This window comes from Terrapene carolina, unplaced genomic scaffold (genome assembly GCF_002925995.2).
Source record: "Terrapene carolina triunguis isolate 2854851 unplaced genomic scaffold, T_m_triunguis-2.0 Scaffold210, whole genome shotgun sequence".
In the NCBI taxonomy this organism is placed as follows: domain Eukaryota; kingdom Metazoa; phylum Chordata; order Testudines; family Emydidae; genus Terrapene; species Terrapene triunguis.
In genome coordinates, this window is record NW_020664561.1 from 16,628,205 (window position 1) to 16,651,198 (window position 22,994).

At 42.6% G+C, this 22,994-nt stretch overlaps 1 protein-coding gene across 1 annotated transcript in view; it reads left to right on the forward strand.

Annotated features, from left to right (window-relative positions):
• The window catches only part of LOC112103403 (hemicentin-1), a 345,952-nt gene that overhangs the window by 227,540 nt on the left and 95,418 nt on the right, over window positions 1-22,994 (forward strand). Inside the window, exons 40-45 of the mRNA XM_026655607.2 lie at window positions 1,277-1,399; window positions 2,513-2,674; window positions 6,417-6,698; window positions 8,551-8,718; window positions 11,923-12,036; window positions 22,067-22,153. Coding sequence (XP_026511392.1) covers window positions 1,277-1,399; window positions 2,513-2,674; window positions 6,417-6,698; window positions 8,551-8,718; window positions 11,923-12,036; window positions 22,067-22,153 — 936 coding nt within the window. The remainder of the gene's footprint in view (window positions 1-1,276; window positions 1,400-2,512; window positions 2,675-6,416; window positions 6,699-8,550; window positions 8,719-11,922; window positions 12,037-22,066; window positions 22,154-22,994) is intronic.

Sequence of the window (22,994 nt, forward strand, 5' to 3'; positions counted from 1 at the left end):
CTTCCTAAGTGGAGCACTTTGCATTTGTCTTTGTTAAACTTCATCCTGTTTAACTCAGACCATTTCTCCAATTTGTCCAGATCATTTTGAATTATGACCCTGTCCTCCAAAGCAGTTGCAATCCCTCCCAGTTTGGTATCATCCGCAAACTTAATAATCGTACTTTCTATACCAATATCTAAGTCGTTAATGAAGATATTGAACAGAGCCGGTCCCAAAAACAGACCCCTGCGGAACCCCACTCGTTATGCCTTTCCAGCAGGATTGGGAACCATTAATAACAACTCTCTGAGTACGGTTATCCAGCCAGTTATGCACCCACCTTATAGTAGCCCCATCTAAATTGTATTTGCCTAGTTTGTCGATAAGAATATCATGCGAGACCGTATCAAATGCCTTACTAAAGTCTAGGTATACCACATCCACAGCTTCTCCCTTATCCACAAGACTCGTTATCCTATCGAAGAAAGCTATCAGATTGGTTTGACATGATTTGTTCTTTACAAATCCATGCTGGCTAGTGAGAGTCCCTTCTCCCACTTCAGCCTGAGGTATCCACTGCTTCTCCTGGTCGATTTTCAAGGATTTACTATTGCATGTTAAGGAAAGTTGCCTCCCCAGCTCCAAGCAGGCAATTATCCCTTCTTTGAGAACTGACCCAAAATATTAAAAACTGTTGAAGATCAGAGTGAAAATGGATTGGCCCTTCTTTCCTGTGCTTCCTTTCCTGTTGCATAATAACTGAACAGAGGGGACACTCAATATTAGACCCAGCAAAAGGTCATGCTTCTTCAGGAAGCATGCAGACAATCAAGGACTTTGTGGCCACGGGACGTAATCAAGATCGTGGCTGTGGTTGAATTTTAAAAGGGGCTGAGTAGCTTGCAGACTTACAGTATCTAAAGATTCATAAGCTAAGATAATGAGTTGGGCAATCATTCAGGGTCAGATTCTGCCTGGCAGGTCTGTAATGTAGGTAAGATCATAGGAGCCTCCTCTTATTGTGCAACCTGCATTAGAGCCAGTCAGAATTGCAGGGAATGTGCTCAACAGTGGGCAGGAACTGCTCTGATTTCCCTGGAGGAGGGAGCCAGTCACCCAGAGGGAGTATGCTGTACCCCACAAAGGGGTACTCCTCCAGGGCAGTGGATGCAGTACCTGTGTCCTGCTCAATGCACGATGGTGTTCCATTTGCTTTTACCAGGTCTGATATTAGCCCAGTGTTAGCCGGTCTCATTCTGATTCACTGAGTGCATTTTTTGGTATTTGTTTTCAGTGCCACCAAGTATTTCTGGTTCAGATGAACTCTCCCAACTGGCAGTAATTGAAGGAAGCCTTATCAGTTTGGTATGTGAATCCAGTGGTATTCCACCACCAAGCCTTACCTGGAAAAAGAACAGTGAGTTACCATTGTCAATAGTTACAAAAGAAACTGTTAATTTTCTTCTTGTAATTTTCACCATTTTGCCCCTCAAACACTTTGGGAGGAATTTTCATAGGACCCTAAGAAAATTAAGGTGCTTAAATGCCATTGAAATTCAGTGCTAATTTCAGTGGGATTTCCTTAGGCTCTGTTTACATGCCCAGCCTCAGCGTGATGACAATAGTATTTAGGTACAGTCATTGCCATTTGTGATTTACTGAACTTTCCTTTACCCAGATCAATATTTAGAGGGATCTGTAAATCCTTGTGCTTCAGGGTATAAACTGATCACCAGCATATGTCCCCCCTTATGATTTAGTATTGCACAGTTAGGCCATTTTGAATTTTTCCTCACGATCCTTAAGCATTAACCAGTTGGAGACAGGGTATCAGACAAGATAGAATCATTGAACTGTTCCAATATGATAATTCCTATGTTCTTAATCAGTCCCTGTGTTTAAGTCTAAAAATGCCTTTCCAGCCTGTCTTATCTATTTATCTGTATATCTATGTTCTTTTTAGGGCGCTGTTCTTTGTGGTATCTGAATGCCTGAACCTAACTGAATTTTGTAGGAGTTGTAGGAAAAGAAATGTTTGTTATAAAACACTACTTTTACTTAATAGAATTTTCAGACAAGATTCAATTGTGGCAAATCTTTATTATGATGCGTTATCATTTAGTCATTTTGTCATCTTATAGAAGTTAAAAAGGCAAATACAAGTTGTCTTATTACTGTATATTAAGGCCTACATTTTCACACTCAGGTGCCTAAAATTAAATTAAAAAATTTCAACATTGAGAAAAACATTTGAAAGTGGCAGCTTCATTTTCTGAGCACCCAGAGCTCACACTTCTCAGCACCTTCAAAAATCTCCTCCGTAAACAAATGTACGATTTTCAAATGCACAAATCAGAGATAAGCATCCAAAGTTAGGCATCCAAGTTTGAAAATTTGGGTCTAAGCAACTTCTTTATTTTTATGAGTGGCAACTCTGGGCTCAGATATTTCTAAAAAGAGCTGGTGGAATTTACTGAACAACCTCATTACCATTCTCTGTGGTTTTTATCTGAAAGAATCTCTCTTGCAGGTTCTCCATTGCCGGCTGACCTTACAGGAAGAGTCAGAGTGCTATCTGGAGGCAGACAGTTGCAGATTTCAATTGCTGAAAAATCTGATGCTGCATCCTATGTGTGTCTGGCTTCAAATGTAGCTGGAAACACAAAGAAAGAATACAATTTGCAAGTTTATGGTAGGTCATTATGTAATATTCTCTATATGGTTATCAATCTGGAAAATCAATTACATTATGAAACCTTAATTAGTAAAGCTGTGTTAAGACTGTAAGGTTTTCAGAGAGTGACTTCCAGATGGAACAACATCAGCACAAGATCCTGCTTGCTCAGCCAGAGTGAGGATTAATTTTTGGAGTCACCTGATAAACCTGCTGGCTACATACCATAAGGATATTGATTCAGATCTCAGCTGAAATAATATGTAAGGCACCCTGACAGTGAGTCCAGCCACCAGATGGAAAATTCCTGGAATTGATTGAGTCTGTTCTGATATGTAACAGATACAGATGCAAAAGTGATTTTCACTTGAATTCATCCTGAAAATTACTTTCTGCTGTGATAACATTACATATAGGCTGTGTTTATTTAGGAGTATGTTTTGCATGTGGTGTAATACAGAAATGCTCTGATACACACTTATTACACACGTGTTATACAACAAATACATTATCTGTTATTGTAAATAGTAAAGGACACAATACTGAGACAGCCTAAAAAAAGGTGAGAATAACTAAATACTGAAGTTTTTAAAAATCTTGCAGATATAGAATGCTTTTCAGCCTGAAAAATCCTGTAACATTTCAACAAACAGACACGTTTTGACAAATAGGGAGGAACTGGTTGAGAATTTGAAAGTGGAAGGCAGCTTAGGTGAAAGTAGTAATGAAATGGTAGAGTTCATGATTCTAAGGAATGGTAGGAGGGAAAACAGCACAATAAAGATAATGGATTTCAAGAAGGCAGACTTCAGCAAACTCTGGGTGTTGGTAGGTAAGATCCCATGGGAAGTAAGTCTAAGGGTACGTCTACACTTACCGGAGGGTCCGGCGGCAGGCAATCGATGTTCTGGGATCGATTTATCGCATCTGGTTAAGACGCGATAAATCGATCCCGGATCGATCCCGGAAGTGCTCGCCGTCGACGCCGGTACTCCAGCTCGGCAAGCGGAGTACGCGGCATCGACGGGGGAGCCTTCCTGCCGCGTCTGGACCCGCAGTAAGTTCGGACTAAGGTACTTCGAATTCAGCTACGTTATTAACGTAGCTGAATTTGCGTACCTTAGTCCGAAGTGGGGGGGTAGTGTAGACCAGGCCTAAGGGGAAAAAACAGTTCAAGAAAGTTGGCAGTTTTTCAAAGAGATATTATTACGGGCACATGGGCAAACTATCCCTCTGCGTATCAAGTGGGATCCCGCAGGGATCAGTTCCGCGTTCAGTTCTATTCAATATCTTCATCAGTGATTTAGAAAATGGCATAGAAAGTATCCTTATAAAGTGTGTAGATGATACCAACCTGGGAGGGGTTGCAAGTGCTTTGGTGAATAGGACTAAAATTCAAAATGATCTGGACAAATTGGAGAAATGGTGTGAAGAAAATAGGATGAAATTCAATAAGGACAAATGCAAAGTACTCCACTGAGGAAGGAATAATCAGTTGCACACATCCAAAATGGGAAATGACTGAGTAGGAAGGAGTACATCAGAAAGGGATCTGGGGATCATAGTGGATCACAAACTAAATATGAGTCAACAGTGTAATACTGTTGCAAAAAAAGCAAACATAATTCTGGGATGTATTAGCAGGAGTGTTGTTAGCAAGACATGAGAAGTAATTCTTCAGTTCTGTTCCGTGCTTATTAGGCCTCAACTGGAGTATTGTGTCCAGTTCTGGGTGCCACATTTCAGGAAGGATGTGGACAAATTAGAGAAGGTCCAGAGAAGAACAACAAAAATGATTAACGGTCTAGAAAACATGACCTATGAGGGAAGATGAAAGAAATTTGGTTTGTTTAGTCTGGAGAAGAGAAGACTGAGAGAGGACATGATAACAGTTTTCAAGTACATAAAAAGTTGTTAGAAGGAGGAGGGAGGTAAAATGTTCTCCTTTAACCTCTGAGGATAGGACAAGAAGCAATGGGCTTAAATTGCAGCAAGCATGGTTTAGGTTGGACATTAAGAAAAGCTTCCTAACTGTCGTTAGGGGGCCAGCTGTGGTCACTGAATTAGGGTGAACTGCAAAGAATGGGGCAGCCAACCAATACTTAGATTTACCAAGACTGCATAAAGCAGCTTCTTTATTACCTTACTGATTACTCAGAAGTCCAAACAACACAGTTCCCTTAAAGTGATCCAGCCTCAGGCCTCCATCCAGGTACCTAAGTCAAATATAATGATTTCTGAAAATCTTATTTCATCATATAAAAGAAAAGGTTCTACTAATCTCAAAGGCTCGGACACATTAGCTCCCAGGTTATTGAATATTCCAGATCTTACCCAAATACATGCTACAGCCAATTCTTATTAACTAAACTAAAATTTATTAAAAAACAAAAGAGAGAGAGAGAATGGTTAAAAGATCAATATACATACAGACATGAGTTCAATTCATTGAGGTTTAGATTCATAACAGAGATGGTGAGCTTTGTAGTTGAAAAGAGTTCCTTTAGAATTTAGTTTGTAGGTTATAGTCCAATGTCCAAATATCATATTCAGGGCATATCAGCATAACTGGGACCTCAGTCTTGCAACTCAAACTTCCCTGATGAAGCTTAAGCAGAGCTGAGATGGCAGAATCAGGACCTAAGGATCTTTTATACAATTTAATGTCCTTTTTGACAAGTTGGGGATTCCTCTGGGAACAAAAGGTAATTAGGATGACTTTGAAGGGGGTCCATAACCGGAACTTAGCTACAGAATTAACATAAGGCAATTTGCTTGTTCCTCCACCATTCACAGATTATTTGCTATACATTTCAAAGAGAGATGAATACAGAGATATCCCATGTTTAACAATTCATTTAAATGCTAGGATGTTCTTTTGATCTCTGAATTATCAGACTACAGCATAGACAGGGACTGTTGATTACATTGTCAACCCTACTCCTGCATATGTAAATACACAAAAACACAAACATTATCTTCCTACATGTCTTTTGAGGGTTATTTATTTTTCAGGGTGTTTAACCCTTTCTGGCCATGCGTCACAGTAGTTAAGCACTGGAATAAATTGCCAAAGGAGGTTGTGGAATCTCCATCTTTGGAGGTTTTTAAGAGCAGGGTAGACAAATACCTGTCAGGAATGGTTTAGATAATACTTAGTCCTGCCATGAGTGCAGGGGACTAGGCTAGATGACCTTTCGAGGTCCCTTCCAGTCCTATAATTCTATGTTTATAAAGTGGTTTGGGATCCTTACACACAGGCAGGAATCACTTCACCTACCACTGAAATGTAGCTCCCTTTACGTTGAAACCTACCTACAGCAGCTCAACACAACTATTTGGGACTGGAACTAAATAAGAATGAAGCAACCATTTGAAACTGCAAGGTGAATATTAAGTCATTAAAATGCAATTAATACTTTAACTGGAAATAAGCCAAAATACTAGGATTAATACTTATATTCTTGTGAAAAAGGCCATTGACCACAAGTGGTAAAGACATTTTTACATGCTTATGTTTTTTCACATCTTAGCTTCAGTAGCACAGTGTCTCCTGACACCAAGCATTATCTGAGTACCGACTCAGAAGACAGAGTGCAACCTACTGAATTGCCAGCACCACTTTCTGCAGCAGTGAGGTGTTTCTTGGTGATCTCCCTTTTAAGTACTTCACTCATTCTTATGTGTAAGAATCAGTGCACATTCTGAACCTCCGCTTCTCATGCTAAAGTTCTACATTTTGTTTCCTTTTCTTTAATAGTTCGCCCAACTATACTGAACAGTGGGAACCACCCGTTCGAAGTTGTTGTAACCCGAGGGAATAATGTTTCACTGGAGTGCAAAGTACTGGGTAACCCACAGCCAGCAATAACCTGGATGAAAGATAGTCGTCCCCTTGTCAACGGGAGGGGAGTAGAAATACTGAATGATGGACATCTTCTTCAGCTGAAGAACGCCCAAGTGTCTGACACTGGCCGCTACGTGTGTGTGGCTGTGAATGTGGCAGGACTGACTGATAGGAAATATGATGTAAACATTCATGGTGAGTAGGGGAGATGAATGGAGCAGGCAAGGTAGACACAGATATGTTTTCAGGTTTACCCGGGGGCAGTAAGGAAACAGTTGTCATATTGATGTAGATGTTCCAATTGTGCCTATCACATGCTCTAGGCACATTACATAGATTAAAGCACAAATGTTATTTTAAAAAACAAAACAAATACAAATCTTCTAACCCCTAAACATAGCCCTCCTAAAATCAAACCAACCCCTGTCTCCATCCCAGCTTCATCCTAAAGAAAAAGCTGGGAAAATAGGTCTTGTGGAGCATCCTGAAGGTAATCAAATCTGGGCTCAGATCCTCTAAGATAGGAAATGAGTGAGAAACCAAGAAAACTCTGCTGCTCGTCCTCACCTGATAAAACTAGGTGGATGTTAGCTTGGATGCACTGAAGAATCACAGCTGCTAAGGTATTGCATGAGGATAGAGACAGTTTCTCAAGTAGTCAGGATGCAAACCAGTTAGGACTTTACAGGTTAAAACCAAACCTTAAACTTCATTCAGAAATCAGCTGGTAGCCTATGTAGGTTATGGAGCACAAGTGTGCATGTGCATCCAGCAAGAAGGAACAATTAATGAGCAGGCACTAGCTGCAGTATCAGAATGGTTTCATTTATAGCCCCAGGTAGAGTACATTTCAGTAATCTAACTTCAGTGGCATGGATTACAGTGGAGTATCTGCATTTAAAAGAAAAGCCATGGTATGTGATTTCAAAAATCACTGTGTCCAGTCTGTGTCCAGTCTGATTCAGAATGGGACTTTATCTACACTCTGGCTATCCTTCCTGTTTCATCAGACACAGGTTATTTGACTACCGGGTTAGGGTAGCTACTGTATCAATGGATGAGGATGACTGATTATCATCACTAACATGATCTGTTTGACAAGTATTCTGCCACAGATCCCACTGAAACACGAAGGTTTATGAACATCTTGAGATAACGGGAGCCATGCAGCCCATCTCCAATTCTAAAGTCTTCCTATAAAATGAGAAAGGGAAACAGCAACTAGAGAAGAAAGGGAGAGGAAGAGAGAGAAAAAGATAGAAATTAAGTTGAAAATGAAAATAAGTTCATTTCTGTAATTATTAAAAAAGAGAGGTGAAAATTACACTGGGGTTCTTTCTAGTTGGAAGCCTCTGGGGTGGCAAATTTTCTTTTTTTACTTCTAACACTTCTCTTATTTTAATATTAAACTTGGATGTATCGAAGAGAAAATTGTAAACTTAATATGGTCGCAGTCTCAGATCTGTTCCTAAGCCTGAACTTCCTGCATGGAAGTGTGAAATGTGGAACCGTGCAAAACATCAAATTATTCCTCTTCCTAACAATGAAAAACCGACAAGAGATTTACTATTGTTATTTAAATCCCTGAAAGGGGGGGGGGTAGATCATATTTTTGCTTTTTCTATTAGAAAAAGTACAGTATTCTGTCAGTCTGACACAATTTTTCTTAACAGTTCACTAGCTGTAAAATGGACATAGCAAGCAAAATGTAATATTGTGTACTAACTATGATTCTGAACCCACAAAAGGATCTAAGGGGATTGATATAATCAGGTCCAAGGTGTTTATATCTTCTGCCTTTGTGACATGATGTCTCAATAATATGAAGACTGAAAATGTTAAAATGATGGTACTTTGCTACTATGTAACTAGAATAGAAAAATGAAGTTACTCTGCAACTGTGCAGTCCCATACTGGTCAGGATGGTTTTAGCTGCAGTGAATTAATTTGTTAGTTTAAAGAATGTGGTGTGTCTTATCCAGAATTAATCTTAGTTATTTTTATTCAGTGTTACTAGGTGTGTTTTTTCCTTTGTTTTGCTTTGTAGTCCCTCCAAGTGTTGTAGGTGACCTGGAAGTGCCTGAAAACATCAGCACGGTGGAGAAAAATCCTGTCTCTCTGATCTGTGAAGCATCTGGAATTCCCCTGCCATCAATAACATGGCTCAAGAATGGAAGGCCTATCCCCTTGAATAGCTCTGTGAGAATTCTGTCAGGTACAGTTGAGAGTCTGATCTGCTAACAACACAAGCAGAAATAGGAATTCTTGCTGAGTGCTTGTCCATTAAAGAAAGACACACATAGCTTAGGGTCAGATTGGCTGCAGCATTTATTAAATAGCCAGTTGAACCAAATCTGAACCAAGCAGAAAGTTCTTACCAAATTTCATTTAGAGCTATGCTAACTTGTGCAGATCTGAGAATCTCAGAGCTGTTGCAATGCATGGCTTGCAGCCCAGTATCCAGTGGTGTGCAAGAGCTAACATCTACAAGTGAGATCCCACTCTGGGATTTGACAACCTGTTGATTGGTCCAACCTGGTAAGGGCCTATGCATAGGAACATTTATCTCCAGAGCCATTTCAAATGGTAACAGCTTACCTTGTGGGTGCTGATAGGTGTGAGGCTCTCAATGTGCATGTGCCCCATGAAGTCAGTTCACTTAATCAAGCTTTTACCTCTGGATCATATTTTTTTTGTTTTTGTTTTTTGTTTTTGTTTTTTTTGGCAAGGACTCACTAACTGAGCATAAAACAGAATGAAAACCCAAATAATAAGAGAACTTTCCCTTGAATATATGTGGGTCTGCAGTGACTCTAAATACCAGAACCAGAGGAAAACCTGCTTGTGTGCCCTTGGATTTAAAGTGGTAAATTCCTTTTTAACCTCAAAGCCAATCAGATCTAATCCTAGAGCAAATACAGAACAAGAAATTAAGATGGTTTGATAAGTCAGAGCACCTTCTGATAAAAGCCAAAAAAGACAGCCCTTGGGCACACCATACAGCAGATCATCAGCTGGAATGAAAGGAAGTACAGGCTTTTGAGTGCCTAACCTATAGCCAAGCAGGTGGGGAAACATGTCCCCTCCCGAGGCAGAGAGCTAGGAAAAAGCTTGTTGCATCTAGAGGAGCCCCATTACACTAAGGCAGGAGAAATGTCCCAGGCAATCAACCCTTATGACTTTGGACTCTGCCACTGGCCGATCTGATTGGCCAGTCATCTAAGTGATAGCTGCAGGTGCAATTGGGATCTTTGACTTCTAACCTCAGTCTGCTGGGGCCACCTAGAAAGGCCTGGCCCTTGTACTTTTTTTCCTGAGGGGAGGATTGACACAAGAGTGTCCTAAGTGAGAAGACTGTGATTTCCATTCCAATGAACCACATTGCTCCAAGACTGCAGAGAGGGGAGAGAGCAGCCTCCTGCATGACTGACACCTGCAGTGTTACTCTGCATGTGATCGCTGTTTGGTAACTTCATATTTAAAATACATAATTGACTTAGCAGCTCTGAAGCTAACAAAGGGATATATGGACTCAATCGAAAACACTTTGAAGTTGATGAGAGTCTTTGCATAGACTTGCGTTGGCTTTGGCTCAGGCCCTTTTCAATGTTCAAGTATTAAAGGATGACCTGTGCAAGGTTTGGCAGCTGAGTGTGGCTGGGAGAAACTGATAAAAGTTAGGATGCTTCTCTTAAGTTGGGTCTGCAAAACTGGACTGGAAATCTAATGAGAAGTGATTTTCATGAAGTTTCTAGTTCTTCTGGTTGGGCCAGATGCATTACCCAAAGCAGCCCCTCTCTTGGGATTTCAGCCCCTCTGTTCTCAAACTTGCCCAGAACTTGGAAGAGGAGCATGAACATGGAAAAATAATGGAAAACAAACAGAACCTTGTCAGAAGTTCAAAATAGTTTGTTTAAAACTTGAATCTGGAGATTTGGAGGATATTTTATTTTATCTGAAATAATTTTCCCATCTCTACACTTGAACATAAAAGGTTAGTCCTATTTCCAGTTATATGTTCCCTTTCTTAGCCACAGTATGTATGAAAAGGGTTTGGGTGTCTGGTTATTATGTGACATAAACCTTATTTTTTGATCTGATGTTGGCTTTCTGTTGTGTAGATGATATTGCCATCACCTCAAACAACCTCTTTTGAGATCAGTTGTTTCCATTCTGTCCATTGATTGCTTCAACCCACTCTGATGTCACTAACCACAGTGGTCAGTCACTGCTGAGCTCAGAGAGATGAGCCATGGAAAGTCCTCAAGTTATCCCTGAATGTTGGTGAAGGGGGAAACTAACAACAACCCCACGCCTTGTTTTCTTGCGAACTTTACATGCTGGTGTGTAATCACTCAGGAAAACTGCACAGAGTGGTGATGAATTCTGTTTTTTTGTTTTTATGGCCTTAGAGTTGAAGTTTGGAGTTTTCTTTGGTTTTGCTTGTGAAGATGCTGAGGGAAGAATCCCTAAATTAATATCTTAAAATAGTTCACCCTTTAACTCTGCCAAAACAATTCAGTTCTGTAGATCAAAAGCATGCTTTGTGTGGCAGGGGATCAGAAACTGATTGAGTGGCCCACATACTGCTTCCATTCACTCTGAATCCTCCTCTGTTTGTCCATGTTTTTTCTGATATGGTTCCTTTTAAAAACATGGGAAAAAACCCATCATATCACATCTGCATGAAGATAGATAATAGCTGTAGGAAATGGAAGAGCTTTTAGTAAGTTTTAGTATATATATGATGGGGCCAAACCCTGCCAGCAAAGCTGTGCAACTTTTGCTGTGCAAGTGTGGGGAGGACAAGATACGAGGGAAGACACACAGCCCTCTGCAGATGTTTGCTCAGTACACCGCTCAGAGGATGTTGATGGAGGAGAAGCAATCAACATAATAAGAAATTACCTTTTGCCTACTAAAATTGTTACCTATTTTTATGGATAATACCTAAAAATAATATTAAAATTAGAATATATTAGAGGACATTTAAAAAAATTCTCTTCTTAATTTATGTATTTGATAGCATCTTGTGTTTAGTACATTTGTTTTCCATGTGTAGCCAGCGAGGTGTACACCAAAGCACTTATATAGGTGATAGTCCCACTAACTCCAATGGGAATAGTCACATGATCAAAGTTAAGCACAGGCATAAATGCTTTACTGGATTAGGGTCTGATCCTGACCCAGTGTAATCAATGGGAGTTTTGCCAATGATTTCAAAGGAAGCAGAATTGAGCCCAGTCAGTTTCTACTGTTTGAGAGTCTTTTACATAGCATCAGGAGATAATTTATTTTTAAACGTGATTGTAAAATCACAAAAATGATTTGGATGCATTCAGTGTGGGATTTTTGGCATCCTTTATTTGTTTTGGAGGCTATTTTAATACCTGTATATTCTTGTGGCTTTTCTCTTCAGGGGGTAGGACACTACGTTTAATGCAGACTAAAGTGGAAGATGCTGGTCAATATACCTGTATAATAACCAATGCTGCAGGAGAAGCAAGGAAACATTTTGGCCTTTCAGTTTTAGGTAAGTATATGATTTTGATGAAAGTAGATAAAAAGTGTCATACTGTATGTTTCACCAGCATATATATTAAAGTTTATACATAGTTCCTCTTAGGGCTTGTCTAGATGAACAGTTAGCGCATAGCAAGCTGGATCTGTATCTACAGTGCACTAGCGTGCCATGCACTGTTCAGGTAGACCCTCCTACCATGCACTAAAAGTTCCCTAAAGCACTTTCATCTACTCCGCTTTGAAAAAATTCCCTAGTGTGCCACATGCTAGTGTGCTGTAGATTTACACCCCAAGTTGCTGCGCACTAAATGTTCTTCTAGACAAGCCCTACGAAAAGTGAAAGTTCACTTGATAACGATCTGAAAATCAATTTTAAACAAGTCAGACTTACATGTAAACTGGCCATGGTTTCATTTGAAAATTAATATCATTTAGGCATGACAACATATAATGGAATCACTGATAACTACTTATTTTCAGTTTGTAAAAATTACAGCAGTATACACAGTAAACCATGTGAAACTTAATACTGTGAATCCATTTCATTCAGTGCCAGAGCTCAGAGAAACTCTCAGGGTAAAACCTCATGGGCACTGAACAAAATGTTTGTGCAAAACCTTTGTGAACTGAAACAGCCAAGTTTTATACTACTTTCGATATAAAGGAAATAGAATAAAGAGTGGTTACAGGATAATGGTCTGCTGTAACATAATTGTAAAGGAAAGGCCCAGGCCTACAATGAAAATAAATGGTGGAGCTGAGCTGAAGGTGGAACCAAAACCTTTACCTGCAAAATCTGTGCTCCACTGAAAACCTTCCATGGCTATGACTTTATTTCTAGAAAGTGATTAAACAATGCATGCAGTAATGGCTGAGCCAGCCAGCACAGTTAAACAGGCTCGGGTATAACGAACTTTGTAGTACAATTACCCAATATGCTGTATTATATAATTTTGTCAGTCACAAACTTTTTTTTTTTTAAGTTACATTTTCCCCAGGAATGTGCATAAATTTGGGGTGGCATACTATTTCCAGATTAGTAGTCAGTATTATTTTTTAATCAGCAAGTAATTGTCAGGCATCCTGAAACTTGACTGACAATCACACTATTTGGCAGGATAATACTATAAGCTCTTGCTTTTCTAATGTGCTGAGCAATGTGTGCTCTCATTGACTTCAGCTGGAGTTGTGGGTCTTCAGCCCTTCTGAAAGTCAGACCCTAAGTGGTAACTATATTCTGTCCATTCAGGTTTATTTGATCAGCTCAGGCACGTGGAAAAATGTAAGAGAGGAATAAGCAGTAAAAGTATTCATCATTTCACTGTTTTCATCAAATGGTTCTAACTTTAACAGAAGTATGCCAGTGATGGAATTGGGAACCTCGCTACAATAGTCTTCACTTGCCTTGAGCAGAAATGCTAAGTGAAACCTATCTTAATTGGGTTACATGGAAATTTGCAGGATGGAAGCCTCTTCTGTTTTCCTTTTTTGTATTTATTTTTGCATTCTAATAAGTTATTCGTATTTCAAAGGGCTAGTTATAGGAATTAAGCCATAAGGTACATAGAGTATACCCCAAGTTAAACAACTAAATGCTGTAAACAGAAGGTACCACAGAGCTACTAACAGCCCATTCTGATACTGGCAGTCAAGCTGGCATTTGTTTCCATAAATCACTTTGTAGCAGGCAGGCAATCCAGATTGTTCAGACATGTTGGTGTGGAATTATTAGTATTATATTTGCAAAAAATATTTGAGGTAACTATGTCATATTTTTCTAAAAGTCTGGAATAATTTAATGTTGATAATTTACTGAATTAATTTGGAGACAAGGTTGTGTTGTGTGTATGTAATTCTTTTTTTTTTTAAATTTATTGTGAGCAGTAATAGTTGGCCCAACTTTCCTCAAACCAGTCCTGAGCTTGTCTGATTTCATCTGTCATTTTTTCCATGTCTCCCATTTATTGTTTTTGTCTAGTCACATTTTAATGTAGAACTCTCATAAAAGCCTTTTCAGCAGTGCTCATACACTCAGACTAAGAGGGTTTGGCTCTAATTTCATCACACTTGGCAAGGATGTGCCATGTATTAGCCATGTCTGCTTGTCCACTGACCTTACCACCATGCTGAGTCTGCCAGTAACCATCACCCCACGCCACTAAGCACATTGTGCAGAGGACAAGTTTTAGCCACTGACAATGAAGTAGTTTCTCCAGCTTTCAGCCCATGGTTTGAGTTGTAGGCTTGATTTATTTTTGTTCTCCCACTTTCATTTTAAACTCTTTTACTCCTTATCAGGTGCTTAAGATCTCATCTAATTTACTATTTTCTCATCAGTTTAAAGTAAATTCTATATCTTGAAATGTTTTTTAAAAATTAACTTTCACTTCCAAATTACTGGTAACACAGCTAAATTGTGTGAAAGCAAAAAATTCTTCACTTCCTGTCTTTCTGGTGTATCTAGCTATCTAGAGTCCAGTCCTGCTGTGATGGTTCGGTCACAGAGACCCCCCTTGGGACTGTCACCTGACATGCTGAAATTATCTCGAGCCCATTTTCCCTGCCAGTTGGGACTCCAGAACCCTGCCTTGTTGAGCCAGACACGCTAGTTTGCTGCAACACAGACCCGGGGTCTTGTTGGAAATAGGTAACCTGCTGAGTTGAAAACCACTCAGCAGGTTACCTATTTCCAACACCTACACACCCAGTTCCCAATGGGATCCAAACCCCAAATAAATCCATTTTATTCTATATAAAGCTTATACAGGGTAAACTCATAAATTGTCTGTCCTCTATAACACTTATAGAGAGATTTTATTAAGTATAAAAAGTAGGATTTAAGTGGTTCCAAGTAATAACAGACAGAACAAAGTAAGTTACCCGGCAAAATAAAACAAAACATGCAAGTCTAAGCCTAATACATTAAGAAATTGATTACAAGTAAAATCTCACCCTCACAGATTTTCCAATAAGCTTCTTTCACAGACTAGACTCCTTCCTACTCTGGGCCCAATCCTTTCCCCTGGTACAGTCCTTGTTCCAGCTCAGGTGGTAGCTAGGGGATTTCTCATGACTGCCTCCTTTTTTCTGTTCCACCCCCTTTTATAGCTTTGGCACAAGGCTTTGTCTCTCTGGGTCCCCACCCCTCCTTCTAAATGGAAAAGTACCAGGTTTAAGATGGATTCCAGTATCATGTGACATGGTCACATGTCCTGTGAGACCCCCAGCCTCCATTCTTCCTGGGCTGGCCTACACATACACAGGAAGGTTTGCAAGTAAACAGAGCTATTTACAGCCAATTGTTCTAGTCAGTGGGAGCCATCAAGCTTCCAAACCACCATTAATGGCCCACACTTTGCATAATTACAATAGGACCTCAGAGTTATACTTCATATTCTCAGTTTCAGATACAAGAATGATACATTCATACAAATAGGATGAACACACTCAGTAGATTATAAGCTTTGTAACGATACCTTACAAAAGACCTTTTGCATAAAGCATATTCCAGTTGCATTATATTCACACTCATAAGCATATTTCCATAAAACATTATGGAGTGCAATGTCACACCTGCACTATTTGGGTTTACATGAGGGTAGAATTTGGTCCCTAGTTCATCTTCTCTTCCTTCCCAGTTACGAAGCTCTCTCTAAATCCCTTGTTATACTTCAGAGAACCAACCAGTCCTCCTTATAGCCATGTTGCCTCCTCTTCTTCAGCCTCTATGCTTTATTAGTGCTCTGAGTCCTAACTCCTTTTTCCTTTGCCCAAGTACTACAAAATGCTTCATTTAAAGAAACAATTGCTTCTCCAAAACCATAGAGTTAACTGTGTTGTGCATTTCCCAACAATAAATGAAGCATATTGTGCCAATGGGGTGGCTCACAAATGGGAGTAAGAGGTTCACAGCTTGCCTCCTGTCATTGTTAATCATGTTGGTGCACATACTAATGAACCAGTTTTCATGTGCCTTGTCTATTTATGCACAGTACTGAAAATATAGGGGTTGTTTCCAGGAAATTAGGCTCTAAAGCTGCAGATGAATGAGAGTGAGTGTGGGTAGCAGTGGTGCAAACATTATCGTCCTGATTCTGATTTTGCTTCTTCTTGCATAAACCAGGGGTTACTCTCCTGAAATTAGTGGGGAATTAAACTACTGTGAGTGAGAGGAGGATTTATCTTGGCCTGTATTTCTTGTTTGTGTATAATTTGCACAGATGTGTGTTTTCTATATGCACACAGGTGGTTAGAAATAGAACAGACTTTGGGTCAGACTGCAGGTCGACCTTTGAGCAAGTGCTCAAGTGGTAACAGAGGTCATGAGCAGATTCTCTCCTGTGTTCCCCTGCAGGGCTAGTCACAAATGTAGTCCTTGTATTGAGGGTGCAAGGACTGCTCCTCACCAGCACGTCACAAGGACTAGCCAGCTCAAAAGGAGCAAGCAGGGGAGACTGAGGTGGGGGTGCTGGCTGGTTGTAGAGTGGAACATTTTGTTACCTGTAAATCCTGCTGGGATATTGTAAGTCTTCTCTGTTGCCAATGTGGGCCTGTTCCTAGTAGGTCTGATTAAGCCATTTGTTATTTTTATATGAAAGAAACAATACGTTCAGACACAGAGACAATGTCTTCGGGCAAGACTACACTTACTACATTGGTGCAGCTGCATTGAGGCCTGGTCTACACTACGATTTTAGGTCGAATTTAGCAGTGTTACCTCGATTTAACCCGCACCCGTCCACATGATGAAGCCCTTTTTTTCGACTTAAAGGGCTCTTAAAATCGATTTCTTTACTCCACCTCCGACGAGGGGATTAACGCTGAAATCAGCCTTGCCAGGTTGAATTTGGGGTAGTGTGGACGCAATTCGACGGTATTGGCCTCCGGGAGCTATCCCAGAGTGCTCCATTGTGACCGCTCTGGACAGCGCTCTCAACTCAGATGCACTGGCCAGGTAGACAGGAAAAGTCCCGCAAACTTTTGAATTTTATTTCCTGTTTGGCCAGCGTTGCGAGCTGATCAGCACAGGTGACCATGCAGAGCTGATCAGCAGAGGTGACCATGGAGTCCCAGAATCGCAAAAGAGCTCCAGCATGGACCGAACGGGAGGTATGGGATCTGATCGCTGTATGGGGAGACGAATCCATGCTAGCTGGACTCCGTTCCAGTAAATGAAATGCCAGAACATTTGAAAAAATCTCCAAGGGCATGAAGGACAGAGGCTATAACAGGGACTCACGGCAGTGCCGCGTGAAAATTAAGGAGCTCAGGCAAGCCTACCAAAAAAACAGAGGCAAATGGCCGCTCCGGGTCACAGCCCCAAACATGTTGCTTCTATGATGAGCTGCATGCCATTCTAGGGGGTGCAGCCACCAGTACCCCAACCAGGGCCGGCTCTGGCTTTTTGGCCGCCCCAAGCAAAAAAAAAAAAAAACCCACCTGCGGCGCAGCTGGAGCCAGGGTGCAGGGGGACTCCCTGCGCTGCAGATGTGCCCCGGCTAAGGGGGGAGGGGGAGGGAGTGGAGGGAGAGAGAGAAGGGGGGCGGCCAGGGCTTCAGCAGGGCGCTGCCACGTGGCCCCTCCGCGCGCGCCGCCTGCCGGGAGGGCTCCGCGCTGCTCCGCTCGGCTGGGAGGGAAGGACGCGGGCTGCCCTGCCAGGCTTGCTGCAGGGCGCTCCCCTCCTCCGCGCCACAGCCTCCTACAGGGTGGCCGGAGCGGAACAACAACAACAAAAGCAGCCGTGCCGCCCTAGGATTGGGCAGAATGCCGCCTCCTACAAGCTGCCGCCCCAAGCACCAGCTTCTCGGCTGGTGCCTGGAGCCGGCCCTGACCCCAACCCTGTGCTTTGACTCCGTCAATGGAGTAGGACGCAACACGGAAGCGGGTTTTGGGGATGAGGAAGATAGCTCACAGCAAGGAAACGGAGAAACCGGTTTCCCCAACAGCCAGGATCTGTTTCTCCCTCTGGACCTGGAGCCAGTAACTCCTGAACCCACCCAAGGCGTGCTCCCAGACCCTGAGGGCACACAAGGAACCTCTGGTGAGTGTACCTTTGTAAATAAATATTAGACATGGTTTAAAAGCAAGCGTGTTTAATGATTAATTTGCCCTGGCATTCGCGGCCAGTACAGCTACTAGAAAAGTATGTTAACGTGTCTGGGAATGGAGCGGAAATCCTCCAGGGACATCTCCATAAAGCTCTCCTGGATGTACTCCCAAAGCCTTTGCAAAAGGTTTCTGGGGAGGGCAGCCTTATTCCGTCCTCCATGGTAGGACACTTTACCAGGCCAGGCCAGTTGCACGTAGTCGGGAATCATTGCAGAACAAAGCATTGCAGCGTATGGTCCCGGTGTTTGCTGGCATTCAAACAACATCCTGTGTTATCCTCAGGAGAGTGATATCATTCATGGTCACCTGGTTGAAATAGGGTGGTTTTATTAAGTGGACATTCAGAGGTGCCCATTCCTGCTGGGCTATTTGCCTGTGGCTGAACAGAAATATTCCCCGCTGTTAGCCATGCGGTCGGCGGAGGGGTGAAGCCATCAAAATGCGACCTTGTAACGAAAGCACATGTGCTATGTAATGTTAACAGCAAGGTTTACCATGAAAGAGTGTACCCATTGTTCTATAAAATGTGTCTCTTTAACTACGACTCTCCCTTTTTTTTCCTCCACCAGCTGCATTTGTTTCTCCTTCCCAGAGGCTAGCGAAGATTAGAAGGTGAAAAAAACGCACTCGGGATGAAATGTTCTCTGAGCTCATGCTGTCCTCCTACACTGACAGAGCAGAGCAGAATGCGTGGAGGCAGACAATGTCAGAGTGCAGGAAAGCACAATATGAACGCGAGGAGAGGTGGCGGGCTGAAGAGAGTAAGTGGCGTGCTGAAGATGATAGGTGGCATCAGCTTGCTGACAGAAGGCAGGAGTCAATGCTCAGGCTGCTGGAGCATCAAACTCAGATGCTCCAGCGTATGGTTGAGCTGCAGGAAAGGCAGCAGGAGCACAGACCGCCGCTACAGCCCCTGTGTAACCAACCGCCCTCCTCCTCAAGTTCCATAGCCTCCTCACCCAGACGCCCAAGCACGCGATGGGGGTGCCTCCAGCCACTCCACTCCAGAGGATTGCCCAAGCAACAGAAGGCTGGCATTCAATAAGTTTTAAAGTTTTAAAGTGCAGTGTGGCCTTGTCCTTCCCTCCTCCCCCACCCCACCCGGTGCTTCCCTCCTCCCCCACCCCTCCCAGGGTACCTTGGCAGTTATCCCTCTATTTGTGTGATGAATTAATAAAGAATGCATGAATGTGAAGCAACAATGACTTTATTGCCTCTGCAAGCGGTGATCGAAGCGGGGAGGGGAGAGTGGTTAGCTTACAGGGAAGTAGAGTGAACCAAGGTGGGGGGAGGTTCATCAAGGAGAAACAAACAGAACTTTCACACCGTAGCCTGGGCAGTCATGAAACTGGTTTTCAAAGCTTCTCTGATGCGCACTGTGCCCTCCTGTACTCTTCTAACCGCCCTGGTGTCTGGCTGCGTGTAATCGGCAGCCAGGCGATTTGCCTCAACCTCCCACCCCACCATAAACGTCTCCCCCTTACTCTCTCAGATATTGTGGAGCTCACCGCAAGCAGTAATAACAATGGGAATATTGGTTTTGCTGGGGTCTAGCCAAGTCAGTAAACTGCGCCAGTGCGCTTTTAAACGTCCAAATGCACATTCTACCACCATTCTGCACTTGCTCAGCCTATAGTTGAACAGCTCCTGACTACTGTCCAGGTTCCCTGTGTATGGCTTCATGAGCCATGGCATTAAGGGGTAGGCTGGGTCCCCAAGGATAACTATAGGCATTTCAACATCCCCAACGGTTATTTTCTGGTCTGGGAAGAAAGTCCCTTCCTGCAGCTTTTGAAACAGACCAGAGTTCCTGAAGATGCGAGTGTCATGTACCTTTCCCGGCCATCCCACGTTGATGTTGGTGAAACATCCCTTGTGATCCACGAGTGCTTGCAGCACCATTGAAAAGTACCCCTTTTGGTTTATGTACTCATTGGCTTGGTGCTCCGGTGCCAAGATAGGGATATGTGTTCCGTCTATCGCCCCACCATAGTTAGGGAATCCCATTGCAGCAAATCCATCCACTATGGCCTGCACATTTCCCAGAGTCACTACTCTTGATATCAGCAGCTCTTTGATTGCGTTGGCAACTTGGATCACAGCAGCCCCCACAGTAGATTTGCCCACTCCAAATTGATGCCCGACTGACTGGTAGCTGTCTGGCATTGCAAGCTTCCACAGGGCTATCGCCACTCACTTCTCAACTGTGAGGGCTGCTCTCATCTCAGTATTCTGGCGCTTCAGGGCAGGGGAAAGCAAGTCACAAAGTTCCATGAAAGTGCCCTTATGCATGCGAAAGTTTCGCAGCCACTGGGAATCGTCCCAGACCTGCAACACTATGCAGTCCCACCAGTCTGTGCTTGTTTCCCGGGCCCAGAATCGGCGTTCCATGGCATGAACCTGCCCCATTAACACCATGATGTGCACATTGCCGGGGTCCGTACTTTGTGAGAAGTATATGTCCATGTCTATGTCCTCATCACTCTCGTCACCGCGCTGCTGTTGCCTCCTCGCCTGGTTTCGCTTTTGCAGGTTATGGTTCTGCATATACTGCTGGATAATGTGCGTGATGTTTACAGTGCTCAGAATTGCCGCGGTGATCTGAGCAGGCTCCATGTTCCCAGTGCTATGGTGTCTGCGCTGAAAAAAGGCGCGAAACAATTGTCTGCCATTGCTCTGATGGAGGGAGGGGTGACTGACAACATGGCTTACAGGGAATTAAAATCAACAAAGGGGGTGGCTTTTCATCAAGGAGAAACACAAACAACTGTCACACAGAATCACCCCCTCAAGGACTGAACTCAAAACCCTTGAGTTTAGCAGGCCGTTGATTTCATGGAGGGAGGGAGGGAGGGGGGAGCAAATGAATACAAAACAAATCTGGTCTATTTCTTATTTTGATCCACTCCATCTATCTTATACATCTTAGGCTGGCAGCAGACGGTGTAGTACGACTGCTAGCCATCGTCATCTCCTGGGTGCTTGCCAGAAGATGGTGCAGTACGACTGGGGAATGACCTGGCTGAGTCACTCCCATGTCTGCCCAGGCGCCCCTGACCGACCTCACTGAGGTCAGCTAAAAGAGCACCCAGGAGTACGACGACGATGGCTAGCAGTCGTAATGCATCGTCTGCTGCCAAAAGGCAATGAGCTGCTGTTGTGTAGCAATGCAGTCCCACGTCTGCCAGCACCCAGAAGACATACGGTGACGGTGAGCTGAGCGGGCTCCATGCTTGCCGTGGTATGGCGTCTGCACAGGTAACCCTGCAAAAAAGACACGAAACGATTGTCTGCCGTTGCTTTCATGGAGGGAGGGAGGGAGAGGGGGGCCTGACGACATGTACCCAGAACCACCCACGACACTGTTTTTGCCCCATCAGGCATTGGGATCTCAACCCAGAATTCCAATGGGTGGCGGAGACTGTGGGAACTGTGGGATAGCTACCCACAGCTACCCACAGTGCAACGCTCCGGAAGTCGACGCTAGCCTCGGTACTGTAGACGCAGTCCGCCGACTTAATGCACTTAGACCATTTGTGTGGGGACACACACAGTCGACTGTATAAAAACGATTTCTAAAAAAAGACTTCTATAAATTCGACCTAATTTCGTAGTGTAGCCATACCCTGATGCAGTTGTGCTGCTGTTGTAGCACTTTAATGAAGATACTCTAAGCCGACGAGTGAGAGCTCTCCAATTGGCGTAATTAATCCACCTTCCCGAGAGGCAGTAGCTAAGTCAGCGTGAGAAGCTCTCCTGCCAACATAGCACTGTCTACACAGGGGATTGTGTCAGTATAACTACGGCACTCGGGTATGAATTTTTCACACACCTGAGTGATGTAGTTATACCAATATAGGTCTGTAGTGTGTTATATTTAAATTTGGTGTAACTAATAGTGTGCAATATTATGCTTTTTTCCTCTCTAATAGTGCCCCCAGGGATTGTGGGTGAGAATAAACTGGAGGATGTGAAAGTGAAAGAAAAACACAGTGTTACATTAACTTGTGAAGTCATAGGTAAGGCTTTGCAATGTCACAATATGTTCCCTATTCAACAGCTAAACCCACAGCAGCTTGGTGTGTTTGTTAGTTGTCCACATCACAGTTCCCTTCCTGACCACAGTTGTTTGAGTGTATGTGTACAAATAGCTGAAAGCCAGAATTTGGCTCTGAGTTTTATCTTGACTGTTCTTTTTTAAATGTTTTAATATCACTGTCAATGCAGTGGGTTTTTTAAATGAATGTGTTTTTAGTAAATAACCCTAAGAGAAATATCCTATAGAACTTAATAGAAAAAACCTTTCTATAGTTTATTTTTTAAACATCCTGTAGAATTTAACAGAAAAGTAGATCCCTGTTGTGTGCAAAGTAATGCACATTGTAAAACATAATCCCAACTATACATATAAAATGATGGGGTCTAAATTATCTGTTACCACTCAAGAAAGATTTTGGAGTCATTGTGGATAGTTCTCTGAAAACATACATTCAGTGTGCAGCGGCAGTCAAAAACGCTAACAAAATGTTGGGAACCATTAGGAAAGGGATAGATAATAAGACAGAAAATATCATATTACTTCTATATACGTCCATATCTTGAATACTGTGTGCAGATGTGGTCACCCCATCTCAAAAAAGATGTACTGGAATTGGAAAAGGTACAGAAAAGGCAACAAAAATGATTAGGGGCATGGAGCAGCTTCCATATGAGGAGAGATTAATAAGACTGGGACTTTTTAGCTTGAAAAAGAGACTACTAAGGTGGGATATGATAGAAGTCTATAATATCATGACTGGTGTGGAGAAGGTAAATAAGGAAGTGTTAATTACTCCTTCTCATAACACAAGAACCAGGGGT